At 43.0% G+C, this 15,449-nt stretch overlaps 1 protein-coding gene across 3 annotated transcripts in view; it reads left to right on the top strand.

Moving 5' to 3' along the window:
• LOC308669163 (calcium-activated potassium channel subunit alpha-1) overlaps positions 1-15,449 on the top strand; it is a 463,457-nt gene that overhangs the window by 190,167 nt on the left and 257,841 nt on the right. For all 3 annotated transcript variants that reach the window (XM_081329724.1, XM_081329723.1, XM_081329725.1), the window contains exon 3: positions 6,886-6,947. In XM_081329724.1, coding sequence (XP_081185850.1) covers positions 6,886-6,947 — 62 coding nt within the window. The remainder of the gene's footprint in view (positions 1-6,885; positions 6,948-15,449) is intronic.

Below are 15,449 nucleotides of genomic sequence, written 5' to 3'. Positions count from 1 at the left end.
TGATAGATGGAGGGACTTCCATCTCAGGGGGTTGCCCCAAAGAAGAGGGGGTCCACCTATTCTCCAAAGCAACTGAGGGTAGGACAAGAAGCAACGGATGGAAACTCATCAAGGAGAGAAGCAACCTGGAACTAAGGAGAAACTTCCTGACAGGGAGAACAATTAACCAGGGGAACAACCTGCCTCCAGAAGCTGTGAATGCTCCATCACCGGAAGTTTTTAAGAAGAGACTGGATAACCATTTGTCCGAAATGGTATAGGGTTTCCTCCCTAAGCAGGGGGTTAGACTAGATGACCTCCAAGGTCCCTTCCAACTCTATTCTTCCTCTTCCTCCTCCTCCTCCTCGTAATCATCATCATCATCATCATCATCATCATCATCATCATCATCATCATCTTTTTAAAATCAGGACTTCTTTCCATTCTACAATTCTTCATCTCAATTTTGGATGGGATAGTCTTTGTCTCTTCCTTGGTAGTTCACCAAATGTCTTCTTTCCTCAAACCACTCTCTGGAATGCACCACTGGCCATAGATCAAATATATTAAATATTGATCAAATTGATTGCAATACTTTCTAGTAGTCTGAATGCTTGGTTTTCTATTTTACTTGGCAGTTTCCGTTGGACACAAAAAAAAGCCACCTCCACATATTCTAAGAAATGGTTGTCCCATTAAACTGATTTCTCAAACATTATTTAAGTGGGGGATAAAGTTGCAATGAAAAGGATCTAATTGAGGATGTAGCTCTGCATATGAAGACAGCTAAATCTGGTGTCTATTTGCATGTTTTGAGTGTCTTCATAACTCACAACAACTCAGCAGATTTGGTGAATCCAGAAAAGTCCCAAAACAAAATTCTTATATATATTATATTATATATATTGCGCGTTCCCCGGGCAAATCGCGGCGCCCAGCAGGCGAGGAAACACGCCCGTTCCTCCGCGCAGACCTGCCGACGTTTGGGGAGGTTTGGGCGCCTCCCAAACCAAACGGCAGGTCTCCGTTTTGTTCTGGGACTAGTTCCCTAGCCTTTTGGAGCTTTTGGTGTTCGCCCATCAGCTGTCTACGGGGAGGCAACAAAGCTGCCTCTCTAGGCTTTGAGAAAAGGCCCCTTGCACAAAAGGCAGCTTCAGGACGAGCTTCCAAAAACCCTTTCCTTCCTTAACGCCCTCCCCACCTTCCCCCAGAAAGCCATATTTCTTTCTTTTTGTTATTGAAAATTTTTATTGAAGTTACAATATTATCCCCTCCCCAACCCACCCCAGAACCCCTCCCCCTCCCCCATATTTCTTCAATAACAAAAACATAAAAAGCTGGTTGGGATGTACTCGCTGATTTCCCCCCCCCCTTTTTTTAGATGCTAAAACTAAACTCTCCCTCTGCCTTCCAACCAATATCCCTTTTTAAAATCTTACCTTGGCTCCAGATGGAAGAGTAGAGGAACTAAGCTAGTAAGGAGAGAATGTTTTTCTGCAACTTTTTACTCCTGAAGTAGTAGTAGTAGTAGTAATAGTAGTAGTAGGAATAATAATAATAATAAATCCCTAAAAGTTGTGCCAGAAAATGGAGGACGCTGGGTCTTTGCAAGTTTTAGCTGTCTGTCAGACTGCCTGAAAAGGGCGGCCTTCAGGCAGCCAGGCGGACAGCTAAAGCTTGCAAAGACCCAGCGTCCTCCATTTTCTGGCATAACCTTCGGAGATTACTTTAAAAAAAAACACCAAAAAAAAAACTTCAGAGGAAAAACAGCTGCAGAAACATTTTGTCTCCTTGCTGGCTTGGTTCATCTACTCTTCAGCCAGGAGGGAGTCCAAGGCCTAGAGAAGGAGAGCTTTGCAGCATCCCTATGGACAGCTGATGGGCAGACAGCTGATTAGCGGAGAAGGCTCTGAAAGTAGCCGCCATTTTAGCAAGGAATTGTTCGCAGCTGCTTCCAGGAGTCCTGGGGAGCAGGCCTAAGTGCTGCAGGGGAAGACGGGCAGGGGAGGACAGCGCAACATCCCCGGCTAATTAAAGAGTTAATTAGCAAGGTCCATTCAAAAAGCCTTGACAAATACTTAAACATACATTTGCCTTGCCTTCCAGCTAATATAAGAGAGAAAGAACCCCGTGGCTCAGGAGGTTAAAACACTCCCTGATATACAATCAGCCCGGGTTCGAATCTCAGATAAAGGGTATGACTAACTGATGAGAACATAAATAGTTCGAAATGATCATCTTAGCCTCCCAAATTCTTTATTAGCAATTTGAATAATTTGCATATATATATACATATATATATATATATATATATATATATATATATATATATATATATATATATATATATATATATATATATAAAATACGGTCTACCAAAAATAAACTCTTCCAAACTTTCCTCCATTTTAGCAGAGTTCCAGTGTTTCATGTAAAATGTTTTTTTTCCTTGCAGTTGGGTACGTTAAAAAGTGAAGTCTTGATTATCTTTATGATTCTTTCCCCCCAAATCTTTGTGTTATTATATTTTGTGATCCTTCTTGCAGTAATGATTCCAAAATGCATTGGCCACAGTCCCTTAAGGACCTTCATTTGGAAAGTTAAATTAAGGGTTTCCTACCAGGGACTGCAATGGGAAAAAACAAACAAACACAAAACTATCCCAAGAGATTTTGAAGGTGTAGAGGCAACACCAGAGGAATGTTGGAGAGTTAGAAACATGGGAATAGTGAAAGAGATATCATACGTGCAAGATAAAATGCCTTTGCGCAGAGTGATTTGCCAGAGTGGTTGGAATGCAGTATTGCAGGCTAACTCTGCCGACTGCCTGCAGTTTGATCCTGACCGGCTCAAGGTTGACTCTGCCTTCCATCCTTCTGAGGTCGGTAAAACGAGGACCCGGATTGTTGGGGGCAACAGGCTGACTCTGTAAACTGCTTAGAGAGGGCTGTAAAGTCCTGGGAAGCGCTATATAAGTCTAAGTGCTGTTACTATCGCTATCGATGAAGTTTATTGAATACACATCTCGGTGCTGTAGAAGCGAAACCAACTCCAGTTTTCCCGGGCTAAAATCTGGTCAATTAACAATTGCTTTTCCTCCACGTTGCCCAATTATACTTCCTTGGTTTGTTACGAGAACGGATCCACTTCTCCGTCAGACACCGGCCGTCGTGGTCCGTGGACGGCTTCTTAGAATTCCTTTTCTTTCCCAAGCTTTCTCTCCCCGCACCCACCCACCCCACTCCTGTTTCTATGGCAAGTTGAATACCGATAGACGTTAGCAGGCCTCTTAGCAACCTTGACAGCAAGTATAGAAAAGTGTGGAGAAAAAGTAATGAGCGATTTCGGGGTAAATTCACATTTCCCCTCCCCACTCTTCTTTTTCTTATCTCGTGCCTTTAATTGGCTTGCCGTGCTATTTCTTACTCCTTTCTGACCTCTACCTGACATTGCTTGCCTCAAAAAGGAATAGCTGGAGAGTAAATTTGTGTGTATAATATTGATTTTCATCCATTCAGACTCTTTGCTCTCCTTCGCCATGGGAAGTTAGCCAGAAACAAGGGTGGGGGAAGCGTTTAGCTGTCAAATTTCATTCTGATGTCCCTAAGTTAAATGGGCTATAAGAAGAGGCCTTAAAAACAGCCTGTTGATCAAGCATTCCTTTTTTTGTACAGTTCAGGGATCACTTCTTGATCTTTTTTGCAATCCCCGTATATTCCTTCTGGGAAATAGGGGATTCAACCTAAAGCTTTGCTTAATTTCGGAGGCTCTCAGCACTTGGGGGCAGCGCAAGGGTGAATAGAATGTGAAGGATGTGTGTCTATATGATATATGTTCGTATTTGTAGCTTTATTTATGTGTAGTGTGCACTGTGGATAGCACTTAATTTTTGTTGTGAGTTACACAGTGACAATAAAGATCTATTGTATTGTATTGTATACTCTATTCTATTCTGCATTCTGTTCTGTTCTCTATTCTATTCTATTCTATTCTATTCTATTCTATTCTATTCTATTCTATTCTATTCTGCATTCTATTCTGTTCTGCATTCTATTCTGTTCTGTTCTGTTCTATATTCTCTTCTCTTTTATTCTCTTCTCTTCTCCTGTTCTGTACCAGCCTGCTACCGGCCCTGCAGCAAAAGCAGGGACAACCCCTTTACAAACGCGAAGAGGCTGGAATAAAGCCTGCCAAATTTATTCACATAAAACAGAGCAAGAAAAGACACCAACCATAAAACAGGAGCTAAGAAACATGAACTATCCAAGCGGTTGCCTTCAGCAAACCAGCCCTCCCACACATTCCCCTTTTATACAGTTCAGGGCGTGGCTTCTCTCTGCCTCCTTCCGAGGAGCCCCATTGCCTTCCTCTGTTTACTCCTGACTGACTGCCTCCTGCATCGGGCGTCCTTGAACAGGGCCAGCTGTGGGTCATCTTCATCCACGCTGTCAGGCTCACACAGCTGGGTCTGCGTCCTGACCAGATGAGAGGGGCCTGGCTGGGGGCTCTCATCAAGCTGTCCAATCCCCTCAGCAAGCTCTTCAACACTCCCCTCCTCCTCCTCTGAGTCGTCCGACCCAACTGCCGAACCCACAGGCTGACCCTGAATCAAAACATCTCCATCCTTTTTATTCTATTCAATTTTGCATTCTATTCTATTCTGCATTCTGTTCTATTCTGCATTCTCTTCTCTTCTCTTCTCTTCTCTTCTCTTCTCTTCTCTTCTCTTCTCTTCTCTTCTCTTCTCTTCTCTTCTCTTCTCTTCTCTTCTCTTCTATTCTATTCTATTCTATTCTATTCTATTCTATTCATTTTCCTCAAAGGAGGTTTTTCTACCCCATTATGTCTATGGGCTTACAAAGCAAATTCTTTTAATGATCCATATATTTGTGTTTTCAGAAAGGTGATTCCCATTTTGATCTAACACACTGAATTTTCATTCCATGATTTGAAATCAAGGCCTTAATTATCTCTTGCTGGTTGTTCATTACTGTATCACTTCACACCATTCTGAGTTCTACCTATCCACGCTTTGATACGTGTAAACCCAGAAATAATCAAAACATTATTCTACTACTTACAAGTATCTCGCGTTCAGTAAGATTAACAGCCTATCTTCTATTAACACACATGTATAATAACATGGTCTCTGTATATACAGTATTAATTATTGTAAAGCTCTGTGAAATGCTTTTGAAGCATTTTCCTATATACTCTCATAAAAATCACAAAAGCACCTATATCTAAAGAAAACATCAGCATCCATCTGATGTTTACACCTACGATTTCTAGAGCGAATGGAAATAATGTGCTTTCTTTAGAATAAATTATTTATTATTTAGAATAAATACATCATTATAAAAATGGCTCTTGATGTTATAAATGCAAAAGAAATATCTCAAACCAACTGTGGGCTTGCAACTGCCATTTTTAAAAAACTGAAAATAGTTTATTTCTGCCCATTTTGAATAAGACTAAAATTGAACAAGACTGCTACGATACTAGACTAAATTATGTAGCTCGAAAGAAATTCTGGCATATCATAAAGAATCCCTGAAAAGATTATCCCGAGATAAAGTCTTTTCCTTTTAGATATTGTCTTCATGAGGCTGTGTCTCATACCCACCCAATTCAGCCATGCTCGGTCCAGGAGATAATTTAACAAAAATATCCACAAAATACCTAGTTTTGAAAGGCTGCAGTGGCATTGGGAGATATTTGTGGATATATGTGCATAAATACGAGCCGGTTACAGAGAGTGGGGCCCTCCAATATCACAATCTGTAATTTCCTAACAGGATGGTCATAAGGGGAAGGATGGCTCAGGGCTTAAAGATGCTGGAAAGCTCACAGCCCGGGTTCGAGTCCCGAGCGCTGCACGATGGGGTGAGCTCCCATCACTTGCCCCAGCTCCTTCCCACCTAAGCAGTTTGAAAGCATGCCAGTGCGAGTAGATAAATAGGTACCACTTCGGTGGGAAGGTAACGGTGTTCCGTGGGCCTCAATGTACAGTCATGGTATATGACCATGAAAGAGTCTTCAGACAACACTGGCTCCCTCGGCTAACAAACAGAGATGAACCTTGCCTCCTAGAGTCTGACATGATTGGGCCTAAGAAAGCTTTATTTGGGGAAATGCCTCTCTTGAAATCTGTTCCTATGAGAAATGCCTAATGGGGTCCTTGGTGCACTTTGAGCTCGCTTGTTTTCTTGTAGACGTTTCATTACCCAACTAAGTAACATCATCAGTGCTAGGAGTTTGCAGGGAGGAGGAGGAGGAGGAGGAGGAGGAGGAGGAGGAGGAGGGGGAGGAAAAGAAGGACTGTGGGGTCCTTGGTGCTCACTGAGCTTGCTTGTTTTCTTGCAGACATTTCATTACCCAACTAGGTAACATCATCAGTACTAGAAGGGAGTGGGGTTTGCAGGGAGGAGGAGGGGGAGGGGGAGGAGGAGGAGGAAGACTGTGGGGTCCATTTCTGCAAGAAAAAAAAGTCAAGCTCAGAGAGTGCCAAGGCCCTCACAGTTCAACTCCAAATATTCCCCTCTAAATGTCTATCTCCAATTAACGTGATTAATATTGATCCCACAAGGGAAGGCAAGGTACCTTTAACTGGTGGACTTGCCATTATATTTACAGGGGGGGGCAGCAAATGGTCAATTACCAGGTTTTATTCCCTGTATTAGCACCAGTGGACCTAACCTGGATTTTCTGCCTCTTGAACTGCAATTGCTTTGGGGCATGTCAGGTTGCAGAGCTTTCAAACATGTCCCTCAGCTTTGTCAAGAGCAGAAGGCCATTAAAATGGCAGGGCCGAATTTCACGTCCCTTCCTTTGTTCCTTTGAATGATAAATGCTTTGACGCGGCAGTGGGGAATGACCGCATTTTTTTTTCTTATTTTTTTACAGGTTGTTTTAGTCTTTGCTCTTAGCATTGGTGCTCTTGTAATATACTTCATAGATTCGTCAAAGTAAGTATTTCGAGACTTTTTCCTCCACCTTTTGTTAATGCAGTGATGAGATTTTATTCTTGGGTTTGTTCTTTGACTTAAGTGCAAAGCCTGACATTTATCATCTGCATGTAAGTCAAGATCCATTAAAACAGAGGTCCCCAACCATTGGTCCACTCTCGCTAGTGCCCACAGCCCCGTTTGCACATGCACGCAGGTGCTAGCCACCGCCGTGGCTAGCCCTGCACGCATGTACAAATGGGGCTCTAGCACGCATAGGTTGCACAGCCCGTTTGCGCATGCACACTGCAGTGTATGCCTCCCAGCATACACAAAGGACAGCACAGCAGGAGGCTGATGGTGCAGATCAGCAGAGGGGTTGGACAGCTCCGGGCGATGACTGCTCACTCAGGATAAGCCTAATGAGTTAAGCTGTTGACAGCCCCAGGCATGGTCAGCCTGGTGGGAAGCCAGGATCTACACCCATTGTCACCTGCACTGGCAGGAAGCCCAGGTTTGAACTGATTGGATGCCATCCACCTGGGCAGGTACAAATAGACGCCAGGCTTCCCTGTTTCCCCAGTTCGTTCTGTTCAGAATAAACTCATCTTTACCCCAGCTCTGTGTCCGTCTCTATGTGAAGTACGCGACTTTACACACACAACACTAGGAGAGTCAGTGGCTAGCACCTGCATGCGTGTGCAAACAGGGACACTGGTGCCATACGGGCGTGCACAGCCCCATTTGCGTGCACGGACGTGTGCGCAAATTTCCCAGGTGTTCCCTTTTCCCTCCGGGCTGCCAGCACGAAAAGGTTGGTGACCTCTGCATTAAAACACCACATAGTTTTCCAGCTACGATTTCAAAGAAATTGGGAAAGTTTATTTTGTGGCTGTTCTTTTGCAACGGTTTTCTCATTGTTCTTTTGTCTCTGTTTTTGCAATTCTCCTTCTCTTCTTAAGTAGAGGAAGAGAAATAGAATTATGGTCCCGTAGTTCTGTTTTTGAAAAACAAAACAAAAATCACAATACATCGTTAGTTCATTTCGTGACTGTTCAAAGTTACAACAGCGCTGAAAAAAATGGACTTATGACCCTTTTTCACACTTATGACTGTTACAGCATCGTCACGGTCCCATGATCAAAATTGGATACTTGGCAACTGGCTCATATTTACGACAGTTACAGCATCCCGGGGTCACGTGATCAAAATTCAGACACTGGGCAACTGACTCGTATTTATGACGGTTGCACAGTGTCCCGGGGTCGTGTGATCCCCTTTTGAGAACTTCGGACAAACAAAGTCAATGGGGGAGGGGGGGAAAGCCAGATCCACCTCACAACAGTGTTACTAACTTAAGCGCTGAAATGATTCACTTAACAGCTGTGGCCAGAAAAGTTGTAAAATGGGAGAAACCCACTTAACAAACATTTCACTTAGCAATGTGAATTTGGGGCTAACTCGAGAGCTACGTGTGTGGACGAGCGCAAGTTGGAGGAATCCCCATGAAAACGGCAAGGTGTTTATATTACAGCTTACGTGGGAATTATCATATCACACTACGTGCCTAACATAATAGGTGCCCTGACAATATACTGCAATCTGAATTACATCTGATGTTCTTCCCTGGTATTATCCCATCTGTAGAGATATGCAGAGTATTGAAATTAAATCACATTTCCCTTTGTGGTGAGCAGTGGCTGGCGATGACCTTAACGGCTGGGTGATAATAATGTTATTGTGATAAAAGGTTACCCTAGTCTGAACATCATGTCTTTTTTGGGGGGGGTTCTGCAATATAAATATAGTTTTGTTGGTTTATGGTTACAGTTTATCTTAATATAGTTGGTAATGTGGTTCCATTTTTAAGTGGACGTTCTTCCTCCTAATAGCCCCCCTCTTGTTACACATATTATATCTTAAAAGAAGCTTCAGACTATGCTGATTTCAGAGGAAAGGGTTTTTAGTAAGGAGTTCTTGTTGAAATTTGCAGGACTAATAGAATTACTGTACACACCATTTATTTATTTATTTTGGACATACCCCTGAGATGTGAACAAATAACGTGTGAATGCAAACACACGCAACGTGTTTGGGGACAACGTTGTCTGGCCTTCGTGGCTGTAATAAAAATTAAGTTTGAGACTCCCATGTAATGGAGAAATGAAGCACTCTTGTGCATAGGGATTGTCGGTTGTGGCTTAAATGATGTCCTTTTTAACTTCTTGTACAGGACAAGAAGGTGTACGCTGGTGTACAAAATAGAGCTGTGTGTGGCACTTGGTTGCATTTAATTTGATAATCGTTTTGAGAGCAGCACGCTGAACGAAGCTGAAGAGAATTACACGCCCCCAAAGAAATTGACTACTGACTTTACTCTCACTTCTCAAAAGTCATTTAACTTAGGAAATGTAAGTGGGATCCAGGATCTAAAGGAGAGGATTATAGAGGCAGGAGGGGTAAAGAGAGATGTTGATGTAACAGCAATCTAAAATCAGTGGCCCTGTTAAAAAAATCCCCTTCCTTTCTTCCTTGCTCGACCTCATCTGCATTCGTTGTGATTTAATATCGCTTGTCAATTCTATTCGCTTGTTGTTTCATCATGTCAAACATACAGGGCCATCCTTGAAATAAAATTTCCGGTTTCCCCCTCCACACACACACACACACACACAAAAAGGTCTATTCTTCGTGGCCATTCCTGCAATCGTTTCAGAACCAATGTGAAATCCCAGGGACAGACTGAGTAACTCGACAGAATGGTAGGTAGTGCTATCTTTGGATCCTGAAGCATCTTATTCTGAACCATTTCTGAATTGTTACATAATTGTACTACGCATCTCATGTGCTGGTAAGGGGATGTGGGTTATTAACCTACCAGGACTCTCCTTTTGTCAGGCAGAGGTGGTGACCTTGCTGCCATGTTTAATTTTGCTGTGTCTTGGAGGCTGCAAGGAGTTGTGATCGTTGATGTGATCACAATAATGGGAATTTTATCTTTTGGAAGGATTTGGGAGGCTTTTTTGGGGGGGGGAATTAAATCAGGCATCCCCAACCCCCGGACTGTGGACCTGTACCAGGCCACGGCATGCCAGCAACCGGTCTGCACAAACAAGCAAAGCTCCATCTGAGGGATGCAGGTAGCACACAAAACCACACACCCTCCAATCCACAGAAAAACCTCTCCCCACGGAACCAGTCCCTGGTGCCCAAAAGATTAGGGACCTCCGAATTAGATCTTGCATCTCAAAATTTCCTAAAATAAGTGTGCTGTCCCATCTCTCTCTCTCTCTCTCTCTCTCTCTCTCACACACACACACACACACACACACACACACACACACGTAACTGTGGTTTAGTGGGTTTATTAATATCCCCCCACAATTCCCTTCACCAAAAGCCCAGAACTGTCCCAATTATGTCCAGCCACAAGCAGACCGATGCTAATCCACAGAGCAGTGGCCAATGAGTCCACAAGGCACTTGAAAGTTTCCCAAAAATGATCAACTCACCAGGCAAAATTAAATCCACAATACAAGAGGGTTCACGAGACTAGAAAAGTCCAGAGTTCCCAAGGCACGATCCAAGTCAAGGCACGGTGTCAATCCAAAACAAGGCAAGAATCACAACAACTAGAAAACAAACAACTAGGAAATCAATACATTGTTTCCAACATCGCCTCCATCTGTCTGCTGTGCTAAATAGCCAGCTTCTGGTGCAGCCCATCTAGAAGGCTTTCTCCTCTTGAGTAATCTGGCTGACCTCCTCTGCTCCTGCCTTTTCTCTGCCCTACGTGTTCTCAGATCTGATGCAGAAGGCAGTTCCTCTTCCTCATCGCTGAATGGCTGCAGCTTTCCCCACCTGAAGCCTCAGGGCTGTCCTGCTGCAGGTGTGCTTCAGCCAAATCCCTCTCAGACGGCTGCTCAAAGCCATTGACTCACTCCCTTCCAGATGTGACTGGGAATGGTTCATCCTCCTCTGAACTGACATCTGGAGAGGTATCTGGGGAAACGTCCAGGGGAGCCATCACAATAAGTTGAGAAGTTGGGGAGAAATTAAGAGTTGTGGTAATGCTCGTAATGTCTGCAAGATCAAACTGACATCATCCCAAATGAGGAGAGCGAAGAAAGACGAAAGAAACAAAATCTCTAACAAGCGCAGAGTTAAACTGTAGAATTTCCTTGAAACACCTAGAGCTTTGGATGGCTTCCAGTGGGGATTTAGCCACTTAAAGTGTCAAGCTAGAAACTGGGTGTTTGTGAATCCTAATCCCATCTTCGGCACAAAGCCAGCGGAGTGACTTTGGGCCAGTCACTTTCTCTCAGCCCTGGGAAGGAAGCAAGGGCAAACCATTTCTAAAAATCTCACCAAGAAAACTACAGGGTCTTGTCCGGGCAATCTCTTGAGAATCAGACATGACTGAATAAATGGGGGGGGGGGGAGATGGTGATTGAGAAAAGTCGTAGAGCTAAAATTTAGCAATGGGTTACTGAATCAGAGAGATTGTATTTTAATATCTGTTTAAGAACTCCAGAATTGTATCCTGGCAACTTTCAGAACATTTACAACAATTCAAATCAAATGAAAATGTTGGATTTTTTAGACCTTCGGAGCCTTGGTGGAGCAGTGGGCTAATGCCTCCTTAAGTAACATCAGCTGCCTGCAATTAGTGCAGGTTCGAGTCCCACCAGGCTCAAGGTTGACTCAGCCTTCCATCCTTCCGAGGTAGGTAAAATGAGGACCCAGATTGTTGGGGGCAATTAAGCTGACTTTGTAATAATGCCGCTTGGGGGGCCCCCAAAAGCCCTAATAAGCAGGCATATACATAGAATGAAGGCTATTGTTAAGCACATTGGTTTGTGCTTAAATTGTAAGCCGCCCTGAGTCTTCGGAGAAGGGCAGGATATAAATGGGATTAAAATTAAATTAAATTAAATTAAAAAAATTAAATTAATTCACGAGTGCTTTTTTTCATATACTTGTTTAAACTTAACTTTATTTCAACTTCTGGTCTTACTTTTCCACCTCTTGAAGCCAGCAGAATAGCGAAGGAAAGCTCTTATTAAGGAGGGGAAAAATGCCATCTTGAAGAATGCCAAATTAGATTGTTATTAGTATATCTCTTTTCTTTGGATGAAATTGCTGTCATCTGGCTAGTAGCCTCACAGGAATTCTGCATTCAGCTCCCTAGAGAATAATATTATAATTCTGTTTCTCCTAGTGTAGATAGCTATTGGGCTATTGGGCTGACATATTGTGAAAGGGAGTGGAGAGTAGACTAAAACTGTTGTGATTCAGGGTCAGCCCGTGGGTTCGGCAGTTGGGTCAGATGACTCAGAGGAGGAGGAGGGGGGTGTTGAAGAGCTTGCTGAGAATAATATTGAGGCTCCACACAGCCCTCAGCCAGGCCCCTCCCACCTGGTCATGACGCAGACCCAGCTGTGTGAGCCTGACAGCGTGGATGAAGATGACCCACAGCTGGCCCTGTTCAAGGACGCCCGACGCAGGAGGCAGTCAATCAGGAGTAAACAGAGGAAGGCAATGGGGCACCTCGGAAGGAGGCAGAGAGAAGCCACGCCCTGAACTGTATAAAAGGGGAATGCGTGGGAGGGCTGGTTTGCTGAAGGCAACCACTTGAATAGCTCCTATTTCATGGTTCGTGTCTTGTTTACTTTTGTATCCATAAATTTGGCAGGCTTAGTTCCAGCCTCTTGCCTTCTTGTAAAAGGGGTTGTTCCTGCTTTTTCTGCAGGGCTGGTAGCAGGCTGGTACAGAACAAAAACAACAACAACAACAACAACAAAAACCTGAGAAGGGCCAAAAAGGGAAGAGCTGTTCTCATCCTTACAAATAAAGTCAGAAAGGCAGAATATTTTTAATGCAAAATGAAAAGCATGGCAGCCAATAAACTCTTGTTAAGTAACAAAGGAGAAAAATGACAATGCTTAGCATACTACATTTCTCCCCAAAGGAGGATGGTATATACAAGATGGGAAGTTGAAACTCAAATACTTTGGCCACCTAATGAGAAGGAAGGACTCACTGGAGAAGAGCCTCATGCTGGGAAAGGTTGAGGGCAAGAGAAGAAGGGGACGACAGAGAATGAGGTGGCTGGATGGAGTCACTGAAGCAGTAGGCGTGAGCTTAAATGGGCTCCAGAAGAAGGTGGAGGACAGGAAGGCCTGGAGGAGCGTTGTCCATGGGGTCACTATGGGTCGGACACAACTTCGCAGCAAAGGAGGAAGAGGAAGAAGACTCAATTGCCACGATAAGGATTGCGTTGTCGAGAGGACTGAATGGGTCCTATGGGGGACAGATCATCCTTGTGGTGGCTAAAAGTCCACACCAACTTGATGTCACAAAATCAGTTTGAATAAATGAAACGAGCATGGCTGGAAATATTTACCAGCTGATTAAACCAAAAGGTGTTTTAAGGCCTTTGAAAAGGCAAGCATTGGTGGCCAATTTTCAAGGTGTCAGCAGGGACGTGCTTTTCTCACAATGGAAAGAATGTTTTCAGCAGAAGACAACCATGACAGTTGTAGGCATAGATCAGTGACCTGGTAAATACATTCAGAGAAACACATGCATGTTGCTTTGTGTTCATTAACATCAGTATGAAAGAGGTGTAAACACGCTGCTCTTTTACAGTAGCTAATTGGCTTTTCTCTCTTTTTACCAAGATGTTAAAAAAAAAGCTATGGAAGATGCTTTTCTCCCCGCAGTATCTGTATTACAACAGCAACATAAAGTGCTAATCCTAAACATTTTCTTATTTGAAGCTCACAGAATTACTCTTTCTTCTTAGGACCAATATTGAGTAGACAACTATACAACCACAAAAAGTAAAGACACACTCTTTTTACATCCAATTTCCTCTCCTGAATGGCTTGCAAGGACAGTATATTTCTCTGTCTCTCTCCCCCCCACACACACGCTTCTTTTCAAACATTAAACCATCAGAGGCAACTTGTAGACACAATTTGAGGTTAGAAGTTCATAGACTTAATGAGACGTTCAGTGCTTAAAGCATAGGTTTGAGAAAATTTATGTTTCTAATTCTCTCTTAATGGTTTTGCTGCTGTGGCTGTAATTTAGATGCGTCTCTGTACACCAGAGAAAGGACAAGATAGGGAAGAGGACAAAAAAAAAAAGAATAGCAAGGAATCCTCCAATTCTTGGTGACAAACTAAAGAATGCTGTTTGATGGATATAGAGTTTTCGTTAGCTGCATGTACTGATTGCCCTGATCTTAAATAGCATCCGTCAATGCAGTGAGGATTGTAGAAACCTTTTAGCCAAGGAATTTCAGTTTCAATTAACATATGGTACATAACTCAGGCATCTTTTTTTTACATATTGGTGACCAAAACTGGATGCAGTATTTCAAGTGTGGCCTTACCGAGGTGTTGTAAAGTGGTATCCTTCTTTCCTATCAATGGTCAAGTACACTGGGGGAAAAGGTGCTAATCCTAAACATTTTCTTATTTGAAGCTCACAGAATTGCAGTGTCGACACCCAGCTTAGGAATCCAGATAAAACCCCAGATTAATTCCATTTCTGAAAACCTTACTGTTTATTGAATACACTGCATGATTATGTCGAAGCAAAACTAACTCTGAGGTTCTCACCACCAGTTCGTAGACTTAAGCAATAGTTTTCCCAGCCAATCCCCCCAACATCTTATGTAATCCATATCAACAAGTCCACTTTGTTATGGGAACAGTCTGCTTCAAATCCACACCTGTTCTGGTATCCTTGACAAGGCTTCAGGCTTCCACGGTCTGCAGCTGAATCGAAGGACTTTCGTTTCTCCATCTACCCACTTGAAAGTAACACCTATTAGCCAATTAAGATAAATTATAACCCAGAAAAACAGGGCAACTTCACCAGGAGAATTAAAATACCATCACTAATAAACAGCGTGGCATATTTACAGGCAGAGCTGCTCCTTCTATCCAGATTTAATAACTTGTCTTTTGGACTTAAGATTTACAGATATTATAATAATTTAACATTAAAATATACTATGTAGCCATGTAGCACTATAGACTGAATAAAGGGCCACCTGAAATAAGAAGAATAATAAGATTAAACTCTGCCCCCCCCTGTAATTTTTTTTTCTTTTTTTAAAGGTTTTCTCCTCCATTTTTGGTAATAAACCACCCAAATGAATTTTTCCTTTCTATTTGCTAAATCCTGCCATTTTGATGAGTGCAGTCTTAAATTTTTAGTTCCTGAAATTTCGCTGAATCATGCATTGAACTGGCCCTGGATTGTAGCTCTCAGATATACAGACTTCCAAGCATAGATTTAGAAACCGTGCAAAGTTACTACAGCGCTGAAAAAAATGACTTGTGCCTTTTTTTCACACTTACGACTGTTGCGGCTTCCCCACGGTCTCGTGATCAAAATCCAGATGCCTGGCAACTGACTCATATTTATGACGGTCGCAGTGCCTCGGGGTAAAATGGTCCCCTTTTGCGACCTTCCGACAAGCAACGTCAACAACCGTGAACAAGT

Source organism: Vipera berus (genome assembly GCF_964194415.1).
Source record: "Vipera berus genome assembly, chromosome: 5".
Taxonomy (NCBI): domain Eukaryota; kingdom Metazoa; phylum Chordata; class Lepidosauria; order Squamata; family Viperidae; genus Vipera; species Vipera berus.
This window is presented reverse-complemented; position numbering and strand designations above follow the sequence as displayed.